General features: G+C 55.0%; 1 protein-coding gene across 3 annotated transcripts in view; it reads right to left on the bottom strand.

The window, feature by feature from the left end:
* Positions 1 to 2,035: 2,035 nt before the first annotated feature.
* Positions 2,036 to 19,070, bottom strand: part of MYO1C (myosin IC) — a 38,688-nt gene continuing 21,653 nt past the window's right edge. For all 3 annotated transcript variants that reach the window (XM_082201712.1, XM_082201714.1, XM_082201713.1), the window contains exons 2-32: positions 18,564 to 18,722; positions 18,016 to 18,131; positions 16,536 to 16,734; positions 16,077 to 16,157; positions 15,357 to 15,536; positions 15,080 to 15,178; positions 14,829 to 14,942; positions 14,105 to 14,176; positions 13,806 to 13,925; positions 13,495 to 13,580; positions 13,078 to 13,183; positions 12,620 to 12,700; positions 11,811 to 11,902; positions 10,822 to 10,916; positions 10,617 to 10,663; positions 10,413 to 10,493; positions 10,200 to 10,305; positions 9,379 to 9,496; positions 9,006 to 9,119; positions 8,842 to 8,918; positions 8,637 to 8,705; positions 7,709 to 7,793; positions 7,399 to 7,558; positions 6,379 to 6,462; positions 6,156 to 6,249; positions 6,018 to 6,073; positions 5,686 to 5,821; positions 4,999 to 5,069; positions 4,719 to 4,816; positions 4,017 to 4,116; positions 2,036 to 3,684 (exon numbers count right to left, since the gene is read on the bottom strand). In XM_082201712.1, coding sequence (XP_082057838.1) covers positions 3,658 to 3,684; positions 4,017 to 4,116; positions 4,719 to 4,816; positions 4,999 to 5,069; positions 5,686 to 5,821; positions 6,018 to 6,073; positions 6,156 to 6,249; positions 6,379 to 6,462; positions 7,399 to 7,558; positions 7,709 to 7,793; positions 8,637 to 8,705; positions 8,842 to 8,918; positions 9,006 to 9,119; positions 9,379 to 9,496; positions 10,200 to 10,305; positions 10,413 to 10,493; positions 10,617 to 10,663; positions 10,822 to 10,916; positions 11,811 to 11,902; positions 12,620 to 12,700; positions 13,078 to 13,183; positions 13,495 to 13,580; positions 13,806 to 13,925; positions 14,105 to 14,176; positions 14,829 to 14,942; positions 15,080 to 15,178; positions 15,357 to 15,536; positions 16,077 to 16,157; positions 16,536 to 16,734; positions 18,016 to 18,131; positions 18,564 to 18,722 — 3,123 coding nt within the window. In that variant the 3' untranslated portion in view covers positions 2,036 to 3,657. The remainder of the gene's footprint in view (positions 3,685 to 4,016; positions 4,117 to 4,718; positions 4,817 to 4,998; positions 5,070 to 5,685; positions 5,822 to 6,017; positions 6,074 to 6,155; positions 6,250 to 6,378; positions 6,463 to 7,398; positions 7,559 to 7,708; positions 7,794 to 8,636; positions 8,706 to 8,841; positions 8,919 to 9,005; positions 9,120 to 9,378; positions 9,497 to 10,199; positions 10,306 to 10,412; positions 10,494 to 10,616; positions 10,664 to 10,821; positions 10,917 to 11,810; positions 11,903 to 12,619; positions 12,701 to 13,077; positions 13,184 to 13,494; positions 13,581 to 13,805; positions 13,926 to 14,104; positions 14,177 to 14,828; positions 14,943 to 15,079; positions 15,179 to 15,356; positions 15,537 to 16,076; positions 16,158 to 16,535; positions 16,735 to 18,015; positions 18,132 to 18,563; positions 18,723 to 19,070) is intronic.

The following is a 19,070-nucleotide window of genomic DNA, read 5'->3' as shown; positions in this document are numbered from 1 at the left end:
TCAGTACCCTTCTTGGTGAGTGGGTAGGGGCTTGGGGCTCTTAACAGTGTTTCCCTCTTGAATAATGCCAAGAATTGTAGTTGGTACTGGAGGGTTAAAATGGATTGCTTGATTCAAGTGCCCATTCCTTTCAGCAGCCGCCCATTTTCATTTTTGAGAGCTGTTCCCTTCTCCCACCCCCCATTTCTCAAAATGCCAAATGAGCCAGTGGTATGGCGAGTCTGCACATTAACGGATTTGTTTGGGGCAAGTGAGGTTCTGGCATTGCCCTTGTGCTAACAGCTGCTACTGCTCCTACCTGCACATAGAACTGAGGTTAATGGATCCCTTTCCTAGGGGTATATCTGAAAAGAGTGAGCATCTAGCCTGCCACAAGAACCACCCGTCCGTTGAAATGCAGTCTGGAGCAAATGACTGGCCCCAGGACCCCTTTTCTTTGTATTGGCCATGGAGTGGCCATCTTGGGTGCCTTGTTTGGCGATCGGAGCCAGAAGCCTGGTCCTCCTCCTGTGTTCCTAGGGCGGTGGCCTTCAGCCCCCTCCAGTCCACAGAAACGCAATGAACAGATCATACTAGTGTTGTGTGAAAGGTGTGCAGTTGCACAAACGGTTCCTTACACTTGCATGGACTCTTCATACTTTTTAGCTATTTATACTTTAGTGGGTGCAAGATGAGGGAAGCCGCTTTGCAGCACCAACTGTACTACAGCTCTGATGAGAAACAGGTCACACACCCATAATACTTGTGCCCTCCCCTTTCTGACTGAACAGATGACAGCAGACGGTTTCTACCAAGGACTGCACAGCAAGGGGGATTGCAGTAGTTTGCCTCATTCTGAGGCTGCTTGCTTCATCTTTCTTTGCTGCTAGCTAGAACCATATTGGACTCTAATCTATAGAGGGAGAGGCTGGCACGCCAAGCTCCAGGAGCAGTGAAGTAGAGGCAGACAAGGGCAAGAAATTTTCTGCTCAACATCCACCCCATCCCTGGCTGCCATTGCAGGCACCGTCACTTAGCGATCTGCCACTTCCCTCAGTGCTGGGCAGCAACGAATCTTGTTACATGAATTTTTGATACAAGGAAGGAAAACACCAAATGGTGCTGTAGGAGTCTGGCAGTGCCCAGCTGCTGGCTGCTATTGCATCTTTGGGGTCCCCATCAACTATTCCCTAAGAAGAGGTTGGAATTGGGAGGTTCTAGTTTCTTCACAGGTAATTCTGCTTCATGGGACTAGTTTTCAAAAACTCAAACCAGAAAAGAAAGACCATTGCCACTTTTGGGTTATCAGTTTAAAGCAAGAATTGAGCACACTAATGGGAAGATTTGAGTTGCCACCACTGTCCATCCCCAAATGGGTCGTCTGTGAAAGTCACCCCAACTCCTCCTCTTCTACCTTCAACTACCCTCTGAACTTGTATTGTGTACTGGTATATATATTTTACAAAATAAAGGGTTTTCCAGGCCAATTAAAGCCACACAGGATGCTGCCTTATGTAAGGTGAGAGTAATTCTCCATCTGGAGTATTTGGCATAGTGTCTGTTTCAGGGGTGGTGGGCTTCTGGCCCACAAAGCCAAGGTAATGGTGGTTTTGCCGGGGGGGGGGGGGGCGGATGCTGCAGCCTTGGGCTAGGTGGACAAAGTACAGCCCAGCCCCAAACTGCAATGATGAGGAAAATATCGAACTCTGAAGGAGGAATAATCATTTCCTTTATTAGGTGAGGCTGGGTAGGAAAATGGTCTCCTGGACGTGCATCTGCACATCCATCCCAGCCCCCACCCTTGGGCTAAGAGCCCAGTCTGCCTACCAGTGGCTTCTCTGGATTTCAGCTCCTTTTAAACTGGCAGTGCTGTGATTTGAGTAGCTTCCACTGAGCTGTGATTTCTAGGCTAGGCCAAATGCACACCTCCTCCTGCAGCTTTTACATCTGACCCAGGCTAAGAGATCTCTCTAGCTAAAGCCACAGTCTGCCACCTGTCATTCATGGACAATGTCCCAGTGCACTTTAAAGCTAGTTTGTAATGCAAAGAAAAATCTGATTTTAGTAAAAATTTATTTGGCATTTATATAGCAATAGTGCATTAAATCTTATATACACTATAGCATGGACAGCATTCCAGGCCTGGTGCAACATTTTTTCCCGTCGGAAAAGAAAATCTAATTGGGCTTCTGAAGGTCAGCAGCAGCAGCAGGATGCTAAGGATACAAGCACACCAAGTTCTACATCTTGCCCATCAGTAATGCAAAATCAAATAATGCCTTTAAGCTTGTCCAGTCCAACCACAAAAGTGACTCGTATTCACATTTTTACACTAAAGAAGTTTTTCCTTTATCTTGAGTAATTGTCCTTGAAAGCACTGCAGCTGCTGTTACTGATGACTTGTAACTACCTTCAAAAGATATCATAGCTCCTCCTTTTTTGTTTTATGGGATTAAAGAAGTGCTCAAACTTTTGTGGGTCTTGTAAAAGACAAATCATGCCTCCACATGGCAATTAAGAAATGAAAAGAATTCTGACTCAATGAGTAGGGCTTTTCATATAATTTGAACATTCAGATTTAAAACATTATTTGGACACCAGATGGAACTGTTTCACAAAAAGCTTACCAAAACCAAAAGGTTGGTTTAGTGTCTTAATGGTGGTAAAAAACCAATACTTTTGCTTCCAAAACCCAGGGGTTCCCACTGGAGCAGCCAAACACTAGAGCCTAAATTAAGCACCTTTGCATTCTTAAAACTGCACTTTATTTGAAAAGGCATTTAAAAAGCTCTGGTTCTGTTTCCATGCTTGTCACTTCATGATAAAATACCCTGCAAAGGCTGGGGGTAGATGGGATGAAAGTTCATAGCGGGGAGGGCAGTAACTTACAGGGGGAGAAACCCCAGAGGTAGCATGTGGGGGAAGGAAGCCATCATTGCCAACTGTCCCAACTAAGCTGGCTGCAGTAAGGCCTGGGGCAGACAGATATTCCAGGCAAATAGCCACGAAGGACCAGAAGCCCCTCCCAGCACAAAGGGATAGAGGTGCAAGCATGCCAGTCCTCTCTTGCAGCAAAAGCAGCCCAAGTTTTTGATGCAAGATGCCACAAGACTGAACTGAGGAAATGAGAAGGTCAGGGCAAGGCAGACGGGCATTAATTATAGATTGCTATCACAGCTCTTCCACTTAAAAATAAGAAAATAGTTTTCAAAGTGCAAACATCCCATACAATGAGCTAGGGCATACTAACAGAATTACACACATGTATTATGGCTTTTACATTTTCATACAAAGCATCAAAAAATCTAGGAGAAAACATCTTCATAAAATATTTTTAGTATAAAATTTGGCATTTCGTTTAGTTGGCCGGCAGCTCTACAGGTTCTCTCCCTGCTGCTGCTGCTGCTGCTCTGGGTCTGGCCTTCTTGTGGCACACAGCCGTTCAATGCCCAGGGGACAGAGCAGCCACCACTGCTGTGACAAAAGGTTCCTGCCTGGTACGATGGAAACCAAAGGACATAATTAGAGGATAATTCTTTGGATCTGCAGGTCTTTGGTAGCTAGAAAGAAGGTCTGCAAAGCAGCCCCCACCCCCAAAAAAGTTGGCAGGGAAAGTGTCCAGCCAGGATTACAGAATGTCGCCCGACGAAGAGGTCCCTTGCGGAAGGGCAGCTTTTGTCATCGAGAATTCAGACGAGGAGCCACCTGAGAAGAAGACAAAGGTCAGGTGTGGAGGGAGAGCAACCGCTAGCCCAAAGCAGCTATTCCTGCTCAGAACTGAACAAGGTGAGCTGGCAAGGAGCCGGGTCAGCACTGAGCAGGAACCGAGGCAGGGCTTTGCCAGGAGGGATGAGAGGCTTCTGGCGCAGCATGAACAGCTGCATAAAGCCTAAGGCACCTGCAGGGTCACAGGGGGGGGGGGGAAGCTGCCATCAAAGCACCTCACAGAGACTGGCTTAGGAGCCGCATGGAGTGACCCCTGGGGGTGGACAGGAGGGTGGAGCCACTCCCAGCCTGGCCAGCCCAATGCTACTTACAACCGCAAGATGGCCGTTCTTGGCTTTGGCGACCAGCAGTTCGGATCCCGATGTGAAATCAATGATGCCCTCTTTGCCTTGCCCCACAGTGAACTTTATGCTGTAGAGAAAGGGAAGGAGAAGAGTTGGGGGGCAGCTTCTACTGGGGCATCTTGGCTCAAAGCACAAAAGCGGAACTTGGGACCTAGCTGAGCCACGTCAAATCCATGTCACCACATACCCAGGGGTGGGATTAATAGATGGAAATTGGTATAATAATTTGACAATAAAAGGCAGGATTAAAATCAAAACCAACAAACAAGTCTTGTCACTAGTACTGCCTCTTAAGTACAGTGACCCAGTCTTCAACATGCTTCTCGTACATTCTTTTTGCAGTCCTAACGTCCCTTTAATTCAGGCCATGGCTGTCTGCAGAGGAACAATCTGAGGCTGAGAGACTGGCCTCTGGTGAGCTGGGATTTGATATCAGGGCTTTTTGTCTGCATTGCCCAGTGGCCTGGTGTGGCACTGGCTTTCCACAGCAGCGCAAAATACACAGGACATTCTTCTGGCAAAGCTGCTTGATCTACAGAGTGCCCCTTCCCTTGATAAAGCAGGAGCAGGCCTGGAGGCCTTTACTCTTAAGAGAAGCAGGAGGGCGGCAGCTCATATGACCCACATCAGACAGGCATACATTTTAAAATAAAAGTATAGCAAGCTCACCTGCCCTGGTTGATATTCACACTGTTTACTTTGTTGGCACAGATTGCAATTTTGGTCAGAGTCTCAATCACAAAATCACTCTGTAGCACCACGTCTCCCTGGAAAACAAACCAAATGTCTTTCAGAGAGATTTTCGAATTCCCACAAGGTACAAATCTGTTGGGAATCTGGCTGCTCATCACTGGACTGAGCCACCAAACCCCAAATCCAGCATGTGCCTGGTCCCTCGCCCAAATTTCCTCCCCTCCCAAGCCCACAGCTAAAAGAGCAGAGAAGCTACCTTCTGCTTGTTATCCTCCCGGACCACGTGGAGAACGAAGAGGCTGTCACTCAAGCTGCTGACGGACATTCCTGTTGAGACAAGAAAGGGCCATTTTGCTTGGCAAAGTGGGCTCACTCCAGGCACGGCCACCTTTCTCTTCTGTGGCAACACTGGCAGCTCCAGCCCTCTGGGCAGAACAGCCCCCCCTTGCCACTTACAGAGCTCCAAGCTAGGAAGCTCCGTCAGGGACCTGGGCAGGGAAGAGAGGCCCACAAACAGGCCCCACAATGCCAGCAGCCAGCCACGTTCTGGAAAGTGCATCTAAAATCTCAGAGGACAACAAATTTCTCTGAGTTGGCCGCAGGATTTGATATCCCGCCTTTCACTCCCTTTAAGGAGTCTCAAAGCAGCTAACACTCTCCTTTCCCTTCCTCCCCCACAACAAACACTCTGTGAGGTGAGTGGGGCTGAGAGACTTCAAAGAAGTGTGACTGGCCCAAGGTCACCCACAACTGCATGTGGAGGAGTGCGGAAGCGAACCCGGTTCCCCAGATTATGAGTCCACCGCTCTTAACCACTACACCACACTGTGTCACAAACAACAGCTCCCAACAACGGGGACCAGGCAACGCTTGCTCCAAAAGCAGCTTCTCCCCCCCCCAGCCTCCAGGCCAGCCAAGCGCTTGTTGGTCGCCATCTCCGCACCTGACAGGTTGCCGTAGTCAATCCGCTGCTTGACCTTGGCCTCTTCAACCAGCAGAATTGCATTCTGGGTGAGCAGCAGCTGCCGGGCTCTGGCCTTGTAGCCTTTGCGGTCGTACTTGGTCACGGGAACGGCATACTGAAAGGAGCAGCGAGAATCCCAACAGCAAATTTCCACAGTGCCTGAAGCAGCCTCCAGACAAGAGGCTACGGGGGGCAGCAGGGAAGAGCAGCAACTTCCATCCCGGCCAGCCCTTCTGGGCCGGCTCGGCCTCCTTGCGCCCTTCCTTCAGAGCCCCTGAGCCGGGGCCAAAGAGCCTCCGTGGCTCACTTACCTTGAGCGTCTCATTTCCCAGCACTTGAAGGATTTTGGCATTAATCTCTTCGCTACCTGCCGCAAAAAGGAAAGAAGGGGGACAGTTGGAAGCAGCTAGCTGGAGACGGCAGCCCCACCCCTGGCCAGCTCCACTCACCAAGGCGGGTGTTAAGGAAGAGGCGAGGGACGCTCTGAGGATAGTTGTCCTTTTTCCCCTTGAAGATCTCGCTGGCCACCACTTTCTGCTCCAGCTGCGGGAGAGACAGGCGGAGTCACAGCGCTCCCCAGGGAAAGGAGGAGCCACTGGGAAGCTGCTCACAGAGAGCCCTTCTCCTTGGGGTGGGACAGGCAGGGAAGGAGGCAGCCCCAGCGCTACCCACCTGCAGCTTCCACTCGGGGCTGATTCTCTTGCAGTAGCTCCACACCATGTTCTGCATGCAGAGGTCTCTCAGCAGCTGAGATGCCTGAAGGACAAGGAGCAAATGCAGCTGCCAGATGGAAAGGGAGACCACAAGGGGCAGCAGGAGGGCAAAGACACCCCCCCCGCCACCCCTGGGCACACCATACGAGGAAGGAGGAGCATTTGGGCAGCTTTTAAGCTCTCAGGACCTACGCAGACACCAGCTCACAGATTTCACTGGCCCCAAGCTGGGAGGGCCCCCTCTGGACATTTGCACAGGGTTCAGGGCAGCCTTGCGGCCTGAATAGGAGGTGGTGGCAATGGCACAACTTCAAACTTAAAGGCTTCCTTAGACAAAAGCTCCCTGCCGAGAGGACCATCTCTTCCTCCTCCTGAGCTAGATATTTTGAGGTCAGAGAGGGGCTTTCTCCCCACTTCATGCTTTTGCCTGCCTGAATAACACTTTGGGAATGAAAGCAGGCCTCCACCTCTTGAGAAGATGGGCCTGGCACTTGTGGGGCCTCCAGCTCCTTCTACATCACATCTGAGGGAGGGTGGGAGAGGAGGGAGGGGCGGTGTCTGGCACCAGGTCAAAGGCATCAAGAATCTTCCCTCTCCTCTCCCTGCCAAATGTCCCACAATTCCCAGACTGGGTTGCAGAGTCTGTTTTGCTGACTCCCTTTGGAACATTAACAACAACAACACAACATTTATAAACTGCTTAATATTTGAAAATCTCTACGGACTGCAAGGAGGGGGGGAGCACTATCACAATGATCCAGGTTCGTTCATTTGAAAGCAGAGCATCTCATTCAGCCAGGAGACAGTGGCCTAGACACTCTTTTGCTGTCACCCACAACTGCTGATGGACAAAAGCGTGGGACATGCAGGCCCCTGCTTGGATTCCAGGCCCGGGACAGCAGCAGGAGGAGCAGCTCCTTGGGCGAGGCAGGGCGCTCCCCCACCCCACCCCACCCCACTGCGCTGCCCCTGGAGCTACCTCTCTCAGGGAGGGCGGAGGCACCGGCCAGGACTTGTCCAGAACGTTCCGGGGCAGGTTCCGCTTCAAGTTCATCAGGAAGGAATAGCGGATGTAGTCAAGGAAGTATTCGTTCTCGGGGCAGCGAGCGTAATTCCGGTAAATAAACCCCTTGATGAACCTGCAGGGAGATCCAGGGAAAGGCTTTTTAGGAGAGCAGAGTGGCACTAACCCCCCCCACAGCCCCCACCTCCCCTCACAAGCCCTGCAAGGGGCAGGGTGCGCCCGCCTCCCCCGCCCCAGGGAAGGGATAAAGGGAGCCCAGACGCACCGCCGGACGGTCTCCACGGCCCGCTTCTTCTTGGCTGCCTTGCGCCGCCCCAGTGTCCCTCGCCACCAGGACTGGATAGTGATGGCTGGAGGGAGCAAAGAGGGGGAGACGGGGGTCAGGGGCACAGGGCAGTGCTGGTGAGGGGGCAGGAATGGTGGAAGGAGCCTGGGGAAGGGCGGCCTGGGAGCCTGGCACAGAGGCGGCCCCTCCTTCTCCACTGCTCCAGAGGGCACCACCTGCAAGGGTTTGCTGGTTCTGGCCAAAGGGAGGGCAGACAAACTCCCTAAGAGCAAGGGCTCTTCAGTGGGAGAAGAGGCTGGCCGCAGGAGGTGGCCAGGGGGGTCCTTGCCAGAGATGCAGGAGGATACCCAACTCTCTCTCTCTCTCTCTCTCTCTCTCTCTCTCTCTCTCTGGGCATTTTGCAATTCCCAATCTTCCCTCCTGAAATGTTGCTGGCCAGCCTTTGCTGGATCCACAAGGGAGGTCTGCTCCAAGGCATTAGGGCTTCCTGAGGTGAATGAGATGAATCCCCGCTCCCCGGCCGTTCCAGATGCAGAAGCCAATGGGGCTGGGCACGGACTCTTCAACACAGGCCAGCCATGGGCGGCAAAGCAATGGGTGTGCCACCCTGTCCCTCCCTGGCAGCTGCCTGCCTGCCTCTCGTGGCAGGAGCTGCCCTGAGGAAAGGCGCAGAAGCAGCCCCCACGGCCTGCCCCACCTGCAAATGGCTGCTGGAGCAAGCAGAGCACAGGGCCCAGAAACCCCCCTGCGAGGGAGTCCCTTGCCCTGCCCATCCCCCTGCTGGCCTCAGGGGCTGCTTGGAGCGCCAGCTTAACTGGGGCCACCTTGAGCATGACTGCTCCTGTGATGGACAGGAAGGGAGGGTCTGTCCCTAGAGGAGAAGCCAAGAGTCATCGCCGCTTCTTACCTGACAGCTTCATCTGCTGAAACTTCTTCCGCCGGTAGTAGCCTCTCCAGCCTGCCTGGAGCTTTGTGGCTGAAGCCAGGGAGGGAAGAGGCACATTGAGCACAGAGATGCCTCAAAGGTTGCTGGGGCCCAGCGCCCACCTTCCTTGACCCCCAGAGGGCCCCAGGCATTCCCTGCCCCCAGACTCCCCGATGGGCAAACTCACCCAGACTCTGCTTCCGGATCTCCAGGCTGTCTTCTGTCGCAAAGAGAGTCTTGGGGAAACGAATAAATATTTTTGTCCTGGAAAGGAAATTATCCGTAAGAGAGAGAGAGCGTTGATCCCCCCCACCCCCACCTGGGGCAGCACCCCAAGACTCAGCCGCCTACCTGCCCATCTTGAACTCCTCCTGCTTGTAGCCAAGGTGTTTCACAAGCACAGCCACGCCGTCGTGGGGCCTCCCGTCCCAGGTGGGCCACGTGTCGGGACACAGAGACTTGTACCTGGCCAGGGAAGGGATGGCAGCCTGGTCACATGACCAAGGGGGCGCCAGGCAGAGCCCCAAAGCCCCCAGAAGCTGTATGAGGATCCTGCTGTCCTTCTCCTCTGAGGGGGCTGGAGCTGCCACAGCACAGCAAGCAGCCACAACCCCCCTCCCAGGCAGAGCGACCACCCTTCATTTCGCCCCCAGGAGCCACCTGCTCCCTCCGAATCCATTCCTGTGCTGCAATGTTCCTGCACAGGGTTTGCACGCACACCTACCTCTGGAGGAAGACTTCGTATTTTCGCCGATAAGCAAAGCCAGCCCGACGCACTCTCAGGTTCTCCATCAAGCCCAAGTACTTCACCTGATGCCGGATCAAAACTTCATCAAAACGGCCTAGAAAATGATCAGAATGAAGGAGTAAAGGTAAAGGGACCCGTGACCGTTAGGTCCAGTCGTGGCCGACTCTGGGGTTGTGGCGCTCATCTCGCTTTACTGGCCGAGGGAGCCGGCGTACAGCTTCTGGGTCATGTGGCCAGCAGGACGAAGCCGCTTCTGGCGAACCAGAGCAGCGCACGGAAACACCATTTACCTTCCCGCCGGAGCGGTACCTATTTATCTATTTGAACTTTGACAAGCTTTCGAACTGCTAGGTTGGCAGGAGCAGGGACCGAGCAATGGGAGCTCACCCCGTCGCGGGGATTCAAACCACCGACCTTCTGATTGGCAAGTCCTAGGCTCTGTGGTTTAACCCACAGTGCCACCTGCGTCCCCAGAATGAAGGAGAGTAACCCATAAAAAAGGGCAGCCGGGCCAATGCCCTGCCCAGCGCCTGGGTTGCCCTATTGCTGTCTATGGAGCTATTCTTCCACAGTAGACAGTGCCCCCCCCCCTTCAAGAACGGGGCAGTGCAAGCCAGGCAGCATCAGAGGAGGCCTAGGCGGCAGCCAGAGCTTGTAAGTTGGGAGTTTTTGAGAAAAGTCAGAGATGAGAAACCTGGAAAGGGGGGAATCCAGCCAAGGCTCAGAATGCCCCCAGACCCCCACACCAGCACTCCCCGCCCTCTGGGAAGGAAGCAGGGACAGAGGCTGAGACCCACCCGCCTGCTTGGCGTCGTTGGGCTTGATGCAGCGGATGTAGGAGGGGTCCTTGGACATCAGGATTTCCATGAGCTTTGCGAGGCTGTTCTTGAACTGCGTCACTGCCTGCAATGGAGGAGAAGAGAGGAATGGAGCAGAGGGAAGGATCGCGGCCACCTGGCCTTGCAGCAGGGCCACCACCCACCACCCTCCCACTCTCTTTCGGCTCTTACTGTCTCTGGCCTCTTCTTGTCCGTCAGCTCCGCCCGGTCAAAGCACTGGTTGACAATGGGGTTCTCTGAGTTGCACATGGCCTGTGGGGGCAGCGAGAGGGAGTCACGCTGGGGCAAAGTGGGCCTGGCTTAGCCCCAGGAGCCCTTGGCACGGACAGGCACCTTCCTGCCCAGGGCACAGGCCCACTTCCAGCCGGGACTCACCTCTTTGAGGTTCCTGAAGAGGAGGTCATTGTTCTTGTCCAGGAAACCTGGGGAAGGAAGCACAAAACCAGAGGCATAAAAGACCCTGCCAGGAGGAGCTGGAGGGAGGGTTTGCTCCTGAAACAGTGTCTGTATGGGAAGGGGGGCACAGGCACAGACGCCCCTCGCTGCCCAGCACTGCTGCCTGGAGACGACCCCCATCTACCTGCCACGTTGTAGGTGACGTCCCCTGCGTAGTGCTGCAGGCGGAACTCCTCTCGGCCCAAGGACTTCCGGGTCTTGGCATCTGCCAGCTTGTGTCTGTGGAGAGGGAAACCCCATAAATAATAATAATAATAATAATAATAATAATAATAATAATAATAATAATTTATTTATATCCCGCCCTCCCCAGCCGAAGCCGGGCTCAGGGCGGCTAACAACAATAAAATAGTACAACATTCTAAAATCATTCATTATAAAATTAATTCAAATCAAATTGATGGCAACCATTGGGCTAGAGTTCTGTGAAGATTGCCAAAGGAGGGAGTCAGGCTGTGCCCTGACCAAATGCCTGGTGGAGCAGCTCTGTCTTGCAGGCCCTGCGGAAAGATGTCAAGTCCCGCAAGGCCCTAGTCTCTTGTGACAGAGCGTTCCACCAGATCGGAGCCACAGCTGAAAAAGCCCTGGCTCTAGTTGAGGCCAGCCTAACCTCTCTGTGGCCTGGGACCTTCAAGATGTTTTTGTCTGAAGACCTTAAGTTCCTCTGTGGGACATACCAGGAGAGGCAGTCCCACAGGTATGAGGTCCTAGGCTGTATAGGGCTTTAAAGGTTAAAACCAGCAGCTTAAACCTGATCCTGTACTCCACCGGGAGCCAGTGCAGCTGGTAGAGCACCGGGTGAATGTAATCTTGCAGTAAGGACCCCGTAAGGAGTTTCGCCTCGGCATTCTGCTGGAGTTTCTGGGTCAGTCTCAAGAGTAGCCCCACATAGAGCGAGTTACAATAATCCAGAATGGGCAGAAGATGGGAGGGAGGGAGCCAGAATCAGTGGCTCAGGGTCCCAGAGGACAAGGTTGAGCTGGAGGGGATTGGGTCCCTGTAGCAGGAGCAGATTGGCTGCTTCTGTTCTCAAAGAAGCTGCTGAAACCAAAGTGGAGCCTCCAGTCCTGGGCTGAAGAGGGAGGGGCTCCTCCGGCCCCCAAGGTGACTCACGTGAGGAAGTGGGGGTGGTTCTTTATTGTCTCCTCCAGTTTCACCAGGAAGGTCGTGTCGGTGGCGTCTCCAGGCCGCAGGCACTCCTCATCCTGCAGGGCGGAAATGGAAAGACTTGGGGGTCTAGCAGGCAACACCACCCTCCTCCTCCCCACAAGACCATCACTGGAGCCTTTCGGAGCAGATGGAAGCCTCCATAGGATCGGGGGGGGGGGGCCTTGCAGGTGTCCCCAGGAGACTGCCCCCTGACCAGAATGGCTAATGGGCCCAAAGGAGGGAGCAGAGCAGTGGGAGTGGGGGCCCAGGATGGCATTTCCTGGGCTGTGGGGCTCCCTCCCAACAGAGGTGCCTCTCTTGTGAAGCTGCAGACAGACAATTTATGTTTTCAGAACCTTCCCTATTCCTTTGACCGTAAATTGTTTCCACCGATTAAAATCTTGCCTTTTTGCAGCCCTGGGACCTTTGGGGAATGACGGGACAGAAATGCTATTCCACCCCCCAACAACAGCAATAATAATAATAATAATAATAATAATAATAATAATAATACTTTTATTTATACCGCAACCATCTGGCTAGGTTTCCCCAGCCACCCTGGGCGGCTCACAGCATATCTAAAAACATACTAAAACATCAAATGTTAAAAACTTCCCTGTGCAAAGCTACCCTCAGATGTCTTCTAAAAGTCAGATAGTTGTTTATTTCCTTAACATCTGAAGGGGGGGGGGTGTTCCACAGGGAGGGAGCCACTACCGAGAAGGCCCTCTGCCCAGAATCTTCTCACACCCTTTTCTTCAAAACGTCCTTACCAAGACTGAAATGATGCCTTTGAATTTCTCTTCCACCAAGTCACAGATGATCTTGTTGTTGAAGTACTGGACAGGTTCCCACTGCAAAAAGGAAGCGAGAGAGTCTGAGTGAAATAGGCCCTGCTCGGGAGGAGAGGCGAATGGGGAGCAGCTGGAGGCACCAGCCCGCTGGGCTCCCCCTTTGGCCTTAGGGGGCCCAAGGGGAAGCCCCTCCCTGCCAAGAGTCAGGCATTAAGGCCTCAATTCCTTGCCCTTCAAAGGAGAAGTGACGGCTGCCATGTTCTTAGGCACCTCTCATTCAACAGAAACGTGGCCAGTAATCCAAAGGGCAAGGGCTCAGCAGAGGCTGGCTGGCCAAAGGGCTGACTTTATTTTCAGCCTCCTCAGGTGTAAATGGCAGCCCCTCCCTCGCTGGGAGAGCAGAGGAGCCCCCCCCCATCACCACTCCCTGCTCTTACCGCAATTCCCTCAGCCTCGTATTCCTCCTGCTCCGACTTCAGCGTGAGCTCGATGAAGAGCTGCTGCAACTTCTCGTTGCAGTAATTTATGCAGAACTGCTCAAAGCTGCAAAGGAGGGGAGGCAGAAAAGAGCTCTTGGCCCCAGCAGAGACTCTGACCCCCCTCCCCCTCCAAGCAACCACTTTCACTGAAGGGGGGGTCACAGTCCCCCCTGCCACAGTCATGGGTGGCAGAGCGAGACCCACCTCCCTGCTGGGGCTGGTTCTTCTCACAGCCCGGCTGGCCTGCAGCAACCGGAGACTCAGTGGCACAGCACAAGGTCAGAGACAAACCCTGGAGGAGAGCAGCCTGAGGCCAGCCCTGTGCCAGGCAGCCCCTCCTCTTCCTCCACCTGGGCAGGAGCCAGGAAAACCCACCTGTTGTGCTGGAAAACCTCGAAGCCGTAGATGTCGAGCAGCCCCAGGACGGAGGCGCTGCTTCTCCAGCCCAGGCGCTCCGTCTCCTGCCAAAAGGCACAGGGGAGTGAGAGGCCCCCTGGGAACAGCACCCTCCCCTGGCCCCCCTGCCCTGCCTGCCTAGAAAACGGGGACTTTGCTCCTGTCCCAGCAAAGCCACCCTTGCAGAAGGAGGCCTGCTCCTTGTGGGCCCCTTTTCCGAAGCAAGGCCTCCTCCGCGGAGGGTGCCGCTCAGGACCCAGCGGCCGTCATGGGGAGAAGAGCCTGCTGACCTTGTAGGCGAGGGACTTGTTGATCTTGCCCACGAGCCACGAGAAGGTGCGCCCGTAGATGGCCTTGGCGAGGGCGTCCCGTGCGTAAGCCGCCTGCTCCAGGTTGAGGGGGCTGACCAGCTGCAAGGAAGGAGCTGCCGTCAGCCTCTCTCCGGCCAGCGGACTCCGGAGGGAGGGCCACCAGGTACCCGAACCACCTCCCTTGGAGATGGCCACAGTGACCATCACCAGGAAACGCCCCAGGGTTGGCCAGGCCGCCTCCCCCCCCCCCGCGGCAGTCAGCTGGCCAACCTTCTTACCTCTTCCCCCTTGGCGATGATCTTCTTGTGGGTCAGAGCCTCTCGAAGCAAAGACCCTTCAACCCCCAGGAGCTGCAAGGCAGAAAAAGGAGAGCCACGGCTGAAGAGCCACAGCCAGAGCAGCCTCTGCCCACGGCTGAAGAAAAGGGTCCTTCTCAGCCCTGAGAGGAGCAGGAAGGCAGAGACCCAAACTGGGGGAGGAGTGATGGGTGCAGTGCAGCCAGGAGAGAGAGAAGGTGCCACCTGCCCCAGCCCTGCTTATCATCAGAAATAGGGTGTCATTATTTCTCCTCACTTTAGAGGAGAGTGGAAGTCTGGGGGGTGGTTTGGCCTCCTCTCTTCCAGCAGCTGTGACTAATCCTCACCCCCAAAACATACTGAAGGCCTTATTCACACTTTTCAAGTACTCCAAAGTCATTTCCTCTGGCATTCCGTCTTCTGACTCCAAGAGCTGCAGGAATAAAACTGTGGCCTGCCTTCGTATTCACTGGACGTTGATTCCCCCAATGTTACTTGGCCATCTCTCAGATTCATTCCTTTCTTTGATCCCTTCTAGAATATAAGCCTTTCTCTAGCCTTTATGACACACACGCACGTCCCCCCTAAAAAACAGCCTCCAAGTGATGCAGCTCAGGCCCATTTCCAAAGGTACCTGGGAGCCTTTCGCTCCTCTCCATGCCCCGCTCCCACTGCCCCCTCCCTGCCAGCCAGCTCTGCTACTCACCCGGGCCAGGTACTTGATCTGGTTCTCTGTGGTCACTTGTGCGCTGCCCTCTTCGTCGGCAGCAAACTGCACGTTGCCCAAGTGCAAGACGCTGGCCACAATGCTCAGGAGGTCCTGGGAAGGGAAGAGGGGAGGGCCAGGGAGGGTCACTGGCAGAAGAGCACCACAGAAGGGGACGCAGGAGCAGCCCCCTCCCTCCCAAACACGGGGAGGCAGCAGCAGCCGCCGCAGGAGCAAAAGGGGCCTCTTACCTCCACTTCGTTGTCGCCGAAGTTAATGACGGACAGGGCCCTGCGCACGCCCTTCCAGTCGCTCTTGTCGTTGATGGAGCTGACCTTTGCACACTGACCCTGGCAAGAGAGATGGGGAATGTGGGGAGGAGACCCTCAGCAGCGGAGAGGGGGGATGCAGTGGCTGCCCCCAAAATGGACAGGCAGCAGGCAGGCAGGCAGGCAGGCGGTCCTCAGCTACCCACTGCAGGCCCCAGAAAAGCTTCTGCTGGGGGTGTGGGGGTGTGCAGCGCTTTACCTTCACCAGGTACTGGTACTGGTGGGGGCTCTTCTCCAGGCCCAGCCTCCGCAGCAGGTCCTCCTCGCCCCCTTCCAGCAGCTGGTAGAAGATGTGGAAGTTCCTCTCGCCGTGGTTCTGGTGCACCACCCGTGACTTCTCAAGGAGGTAGTTCAGGATGTGGCCCCCAATGGGAGCCCCCTAAGGCAAAGAAGGCAGCAGGTGTGGCTGGCGAGGGCAGAGAGGGAGCAGAGGGGCAGAGGGAGCCCGGAGCCAAGCAAGAAGGCTGCTGCCAGAGCTCTCAGGGTTTCCCCACCAAGCGCCTACAGACCGTCCACCAGGGGTCAGCCCTGCATGCAGAGCCGCCTTGGAGCTCCCTGCCGCTGGAACTCTGTCCTCCTCCTCATCTCAGAAACTGGAGCCCACCCCTTCCGGGACAGGCCGGTCTTTCCTCTCCAAAGAGAGATGCTCAGAAGGACGTGGCTCAGAGAAGCTCAGGTGTATTTTCCACAGGGGGCATGATGAAAAGCTTTGGGGGCTGGGGGAAACCTGGCTGCACATGAGGACAGAGAGAGGGGCTCCCCCTGCTCCTCCACAGCTCAGAAGGTGGGGGTTTTCAGTGGCCCAGTGTGCGCATTGCAATGCAGAAGGGTCCAGTTTCAGCCCCCGACATGACCAGGCAAGGCGGGGAGAGCAGGACGGACCAGGAGGCTAACTCGGTTTGCCCTCCTACAGACTCACCTTATAATCGAACTGGACATCCATGTATTTCCCAAAGCGGCTGGAGTTGTCGTTGCGAAGTGTCTTGGCATTTCCAAACGCCTGTAGAGGAAGAAGAGGACAACTGATCTCCAGGTGTGGGGAGAGGACTCTGGCTCAGGCACAGCCCCTCAGACTGCAGGCCTTGCCTGGCTTGACTTTCTAGCCTGGCCCCCAGCTGGCCTCGACTCGGACCCAAGTGCTGACCACTGCAGGGCCTCTCCTGCCTCAGCACAGGCATCCTGGGCCAGGGGCTGGCATATGGGCTCCCCTGGTTGTTGGCACCCAGCAGAGCAAACCACGCCACAAAGATGGGGCAGGTCTACCGGGGAGGAGCAGCTGTGCTGTGTTGTGTCCAGCTCTCTTGCAGGCCCAAAAGCCACAGAGGAGAAGAGGCAGCCGCAGCCCCGGCACCTTCTGAACTGGGCCTCGTGCTCTTACCTCCAGGACTGGGTTGGACTGCAGGAGCCGGTCCTTGATGGTCTCCACCTGCTCGCTGGCTGGGCAGGTGATGGCATAGTACTGCAGCACCTTCTTGGTGGCTTCCGTCTTGCCAGCCCCGCTTTCCCCCGAGATGAGGATGCACTGGTCCTTCCTCTCCGTGCGCAGAGAGCGGTAGGCATTGTCTGCAATGGCGTAGCTGAGGAGGAGGAGGGAAGCAAAGGGCCACGGTGGTCACCACCTGGTCAGCGCCACCATCCGGCGCTCCCGGGGCCTGCAGGGGGTGGGGGAAGGAGGCCTGCCAAGGGGGCATCTGTGCCAGAGTTTTGCTTCTACTTCTTCTCTCTTCACCTGCCTGTGCCTTAAAGAGCTTCTGCTGAGGCCCTTTCTCCAGGCACCTTCCTCCTTTATTTCCAAAACGTCTACCGTAAACCCAGTACGCATTGCCATTAAAGCAAAATGTAAAACGTGTGTAAAAGCTGGTTAAAACAGGGACTGAGACTGATATTGACAACTACAGGGTCGGATCCCATCTGGCCAGGGAAAGGCTGTGGCAGCATCTGATTCCCATGACGCAGCCGCGAGGGGCTGTTTGGCTGTGGTGCCCCAGCTGGGGAAGGACACCCCCAAAGAGCCTTGCCCAGGGCCCACGTGGCAAATGTTTTGGCACTCAGGGAGGCACTTTCCACTGCTACAAATCCTCATCGACGTTTCAAGGATTTTGTCTGCTGGGTCATAATTGAGAATTTGTACCTTTTCGCTGTATGCTGCCCTGAAATCCCAACATGGTTTTGGGTGGTATACGGAGAGCAAACTATTTTAATAAATAAATAAAATGCAATCGGGTTTGGGAGAGAATAAATCCCGAATTGAGTATTCTTTCCCAGTCCCTCCCTTCTTTGCTTTCGCTCATCTCAAGGAGGCTGAAGCTTGTGATCAAGAGCCTTGCAGATCCAACAAGTGGGAAGTTGAGAGGCAGCCTGTCCCTCTAAAAGACAGCGCCCCCCCCCCCAGCATTTCGGCTGGGCCAAATCCCAGGGAACGTGGGTAGGGGGGCAGAATGTGACTTGGGATATCCCCTCCTCCCCTATCTTCCTCCCTCCCATCTCCCAAAGCAAAGGCACTCCCTAGATTTTGTACACACACACCCTGCAAGCAGTGCGGCCGGGTGTTTCACGCACGCAGGGCTCTTTTGTCTTACGAACCCTCCAAAATTGAGCTCAGAATCAGCGCTCCGTTCTCTAAATGAGGAGTGTTCACCCAGCTATGCAAACAAAGATACTCTGGCGGGTTCCTGGTCTCTTAGCAACGTGGGAAATGTTGGGCAGAGGGAGCAGGAAAAATCCCACCCTTGCCCTCTCGTCCACACACACACACACAGATTTTCCTATGCTTTGGGTGTGGCTGGCGGCCTGCGGCTCCAGAGGCCCAGGACAAGCAGGGGGGGAGGGGGGCTGGCTTGACCCCTGGCGTTACCCACAGGTGAGGAGAGACCTCGTAGAAGCTGACGCCCCGGTAGCGCTCCATGTGCTGCTTGGAGTAGATCTCCAGGTCCTTGTAGGGATTGACGGAGACCAGGACAGAGCCGATGTACGTCTGCAGAGCAAGGGAGGGAGGGGAGGTCAGGAGGAACAGGGAGAAGGAGAGAGCAGCCTCTGGGACGCCTGGCAATCCCTCATAGTGACGCTCTTCTTCTTTGCCTTGAAATCTTCCTCCAAGAAATGTTTCCTGCATCCCTCAAACAACTTTGAGGCTTTCTCAGGGGGTTATTACTGGATGGCATGAGAAACTGGGGGTGGGGGCAGAATGGTTTGCCTCCCTCAATGTTTGCCTGCAGGGCTGAGAGCAGCTGCACCTCAGGCCCCACCCCAGCCTGCCCTCCTGGACCCTCTGCTCCAGAACCTGCAGTGGGACCGCCCAGCACCCAGACAGAGGGGCTCTGCGGGGCCACGGCTCCCGTCCGGTAGAGCCCCACAGGGAAAGAGGTAGCTGCTGGATGAAGGGGGCTGCCCCACCCGCTCCACTCACATAGATGAGGTTCTCCTTGAACCGCTTGCGCAGATTCTCGATGAAAGCCGCTTCGCTGGTGAAGTTCTCCAGCAGGACAAAGTCCTGGACTCCCACGCGGTCGCGAGCTGTCAGGGCACTCTCCATGGCTGCGAGCCGGATCCCGTCACTGCCGACAGGCTGCAAGGAGCAACAAGAGGGGAGGTTGAGCCAGGCGGCCAGAGGAGGACAGGGAGGGAAGCCTGGCTATGCCTGGCCTGGCTGTCAAGGAAGGGCCAAAGGATGGACGCCAGAGCGAGGCTGGCAGGGCTCAGGGAGAGGCATGTCCACAACAAGGAGGCGACGGAAGTCCCCGACCCACCGGCAGAAGTCCACACTCCTCACTCCAGCCCAGCCAACGCCCCTCAGCTGGTTCACTACCAAAGTTTTAACATCTCCTAGAGTAAAGGAGTCCAGGTCTCAGAAGCCACAAACGGCAATGCAAATCAGGATCCTTCCCAGGAAGGCTGCGAGGCAGAAGACAGCGGC

The sequence above is a fragment of the Podarcis vaucheri genome, assembly GCF_965113315.1.
Source record: "Podarcis vaucheri genome assembly, chromosome: 15".
Taxonomy (NCBI): Eukaryota; Metazoa; Chordata; class Lepidosauria; order Squamata; family Lacertidae; genus Podarcis; species Podarcis vaucheri.
This window is presented reverse-complemented; position numbering and strand designations above follow the sequence as displayed.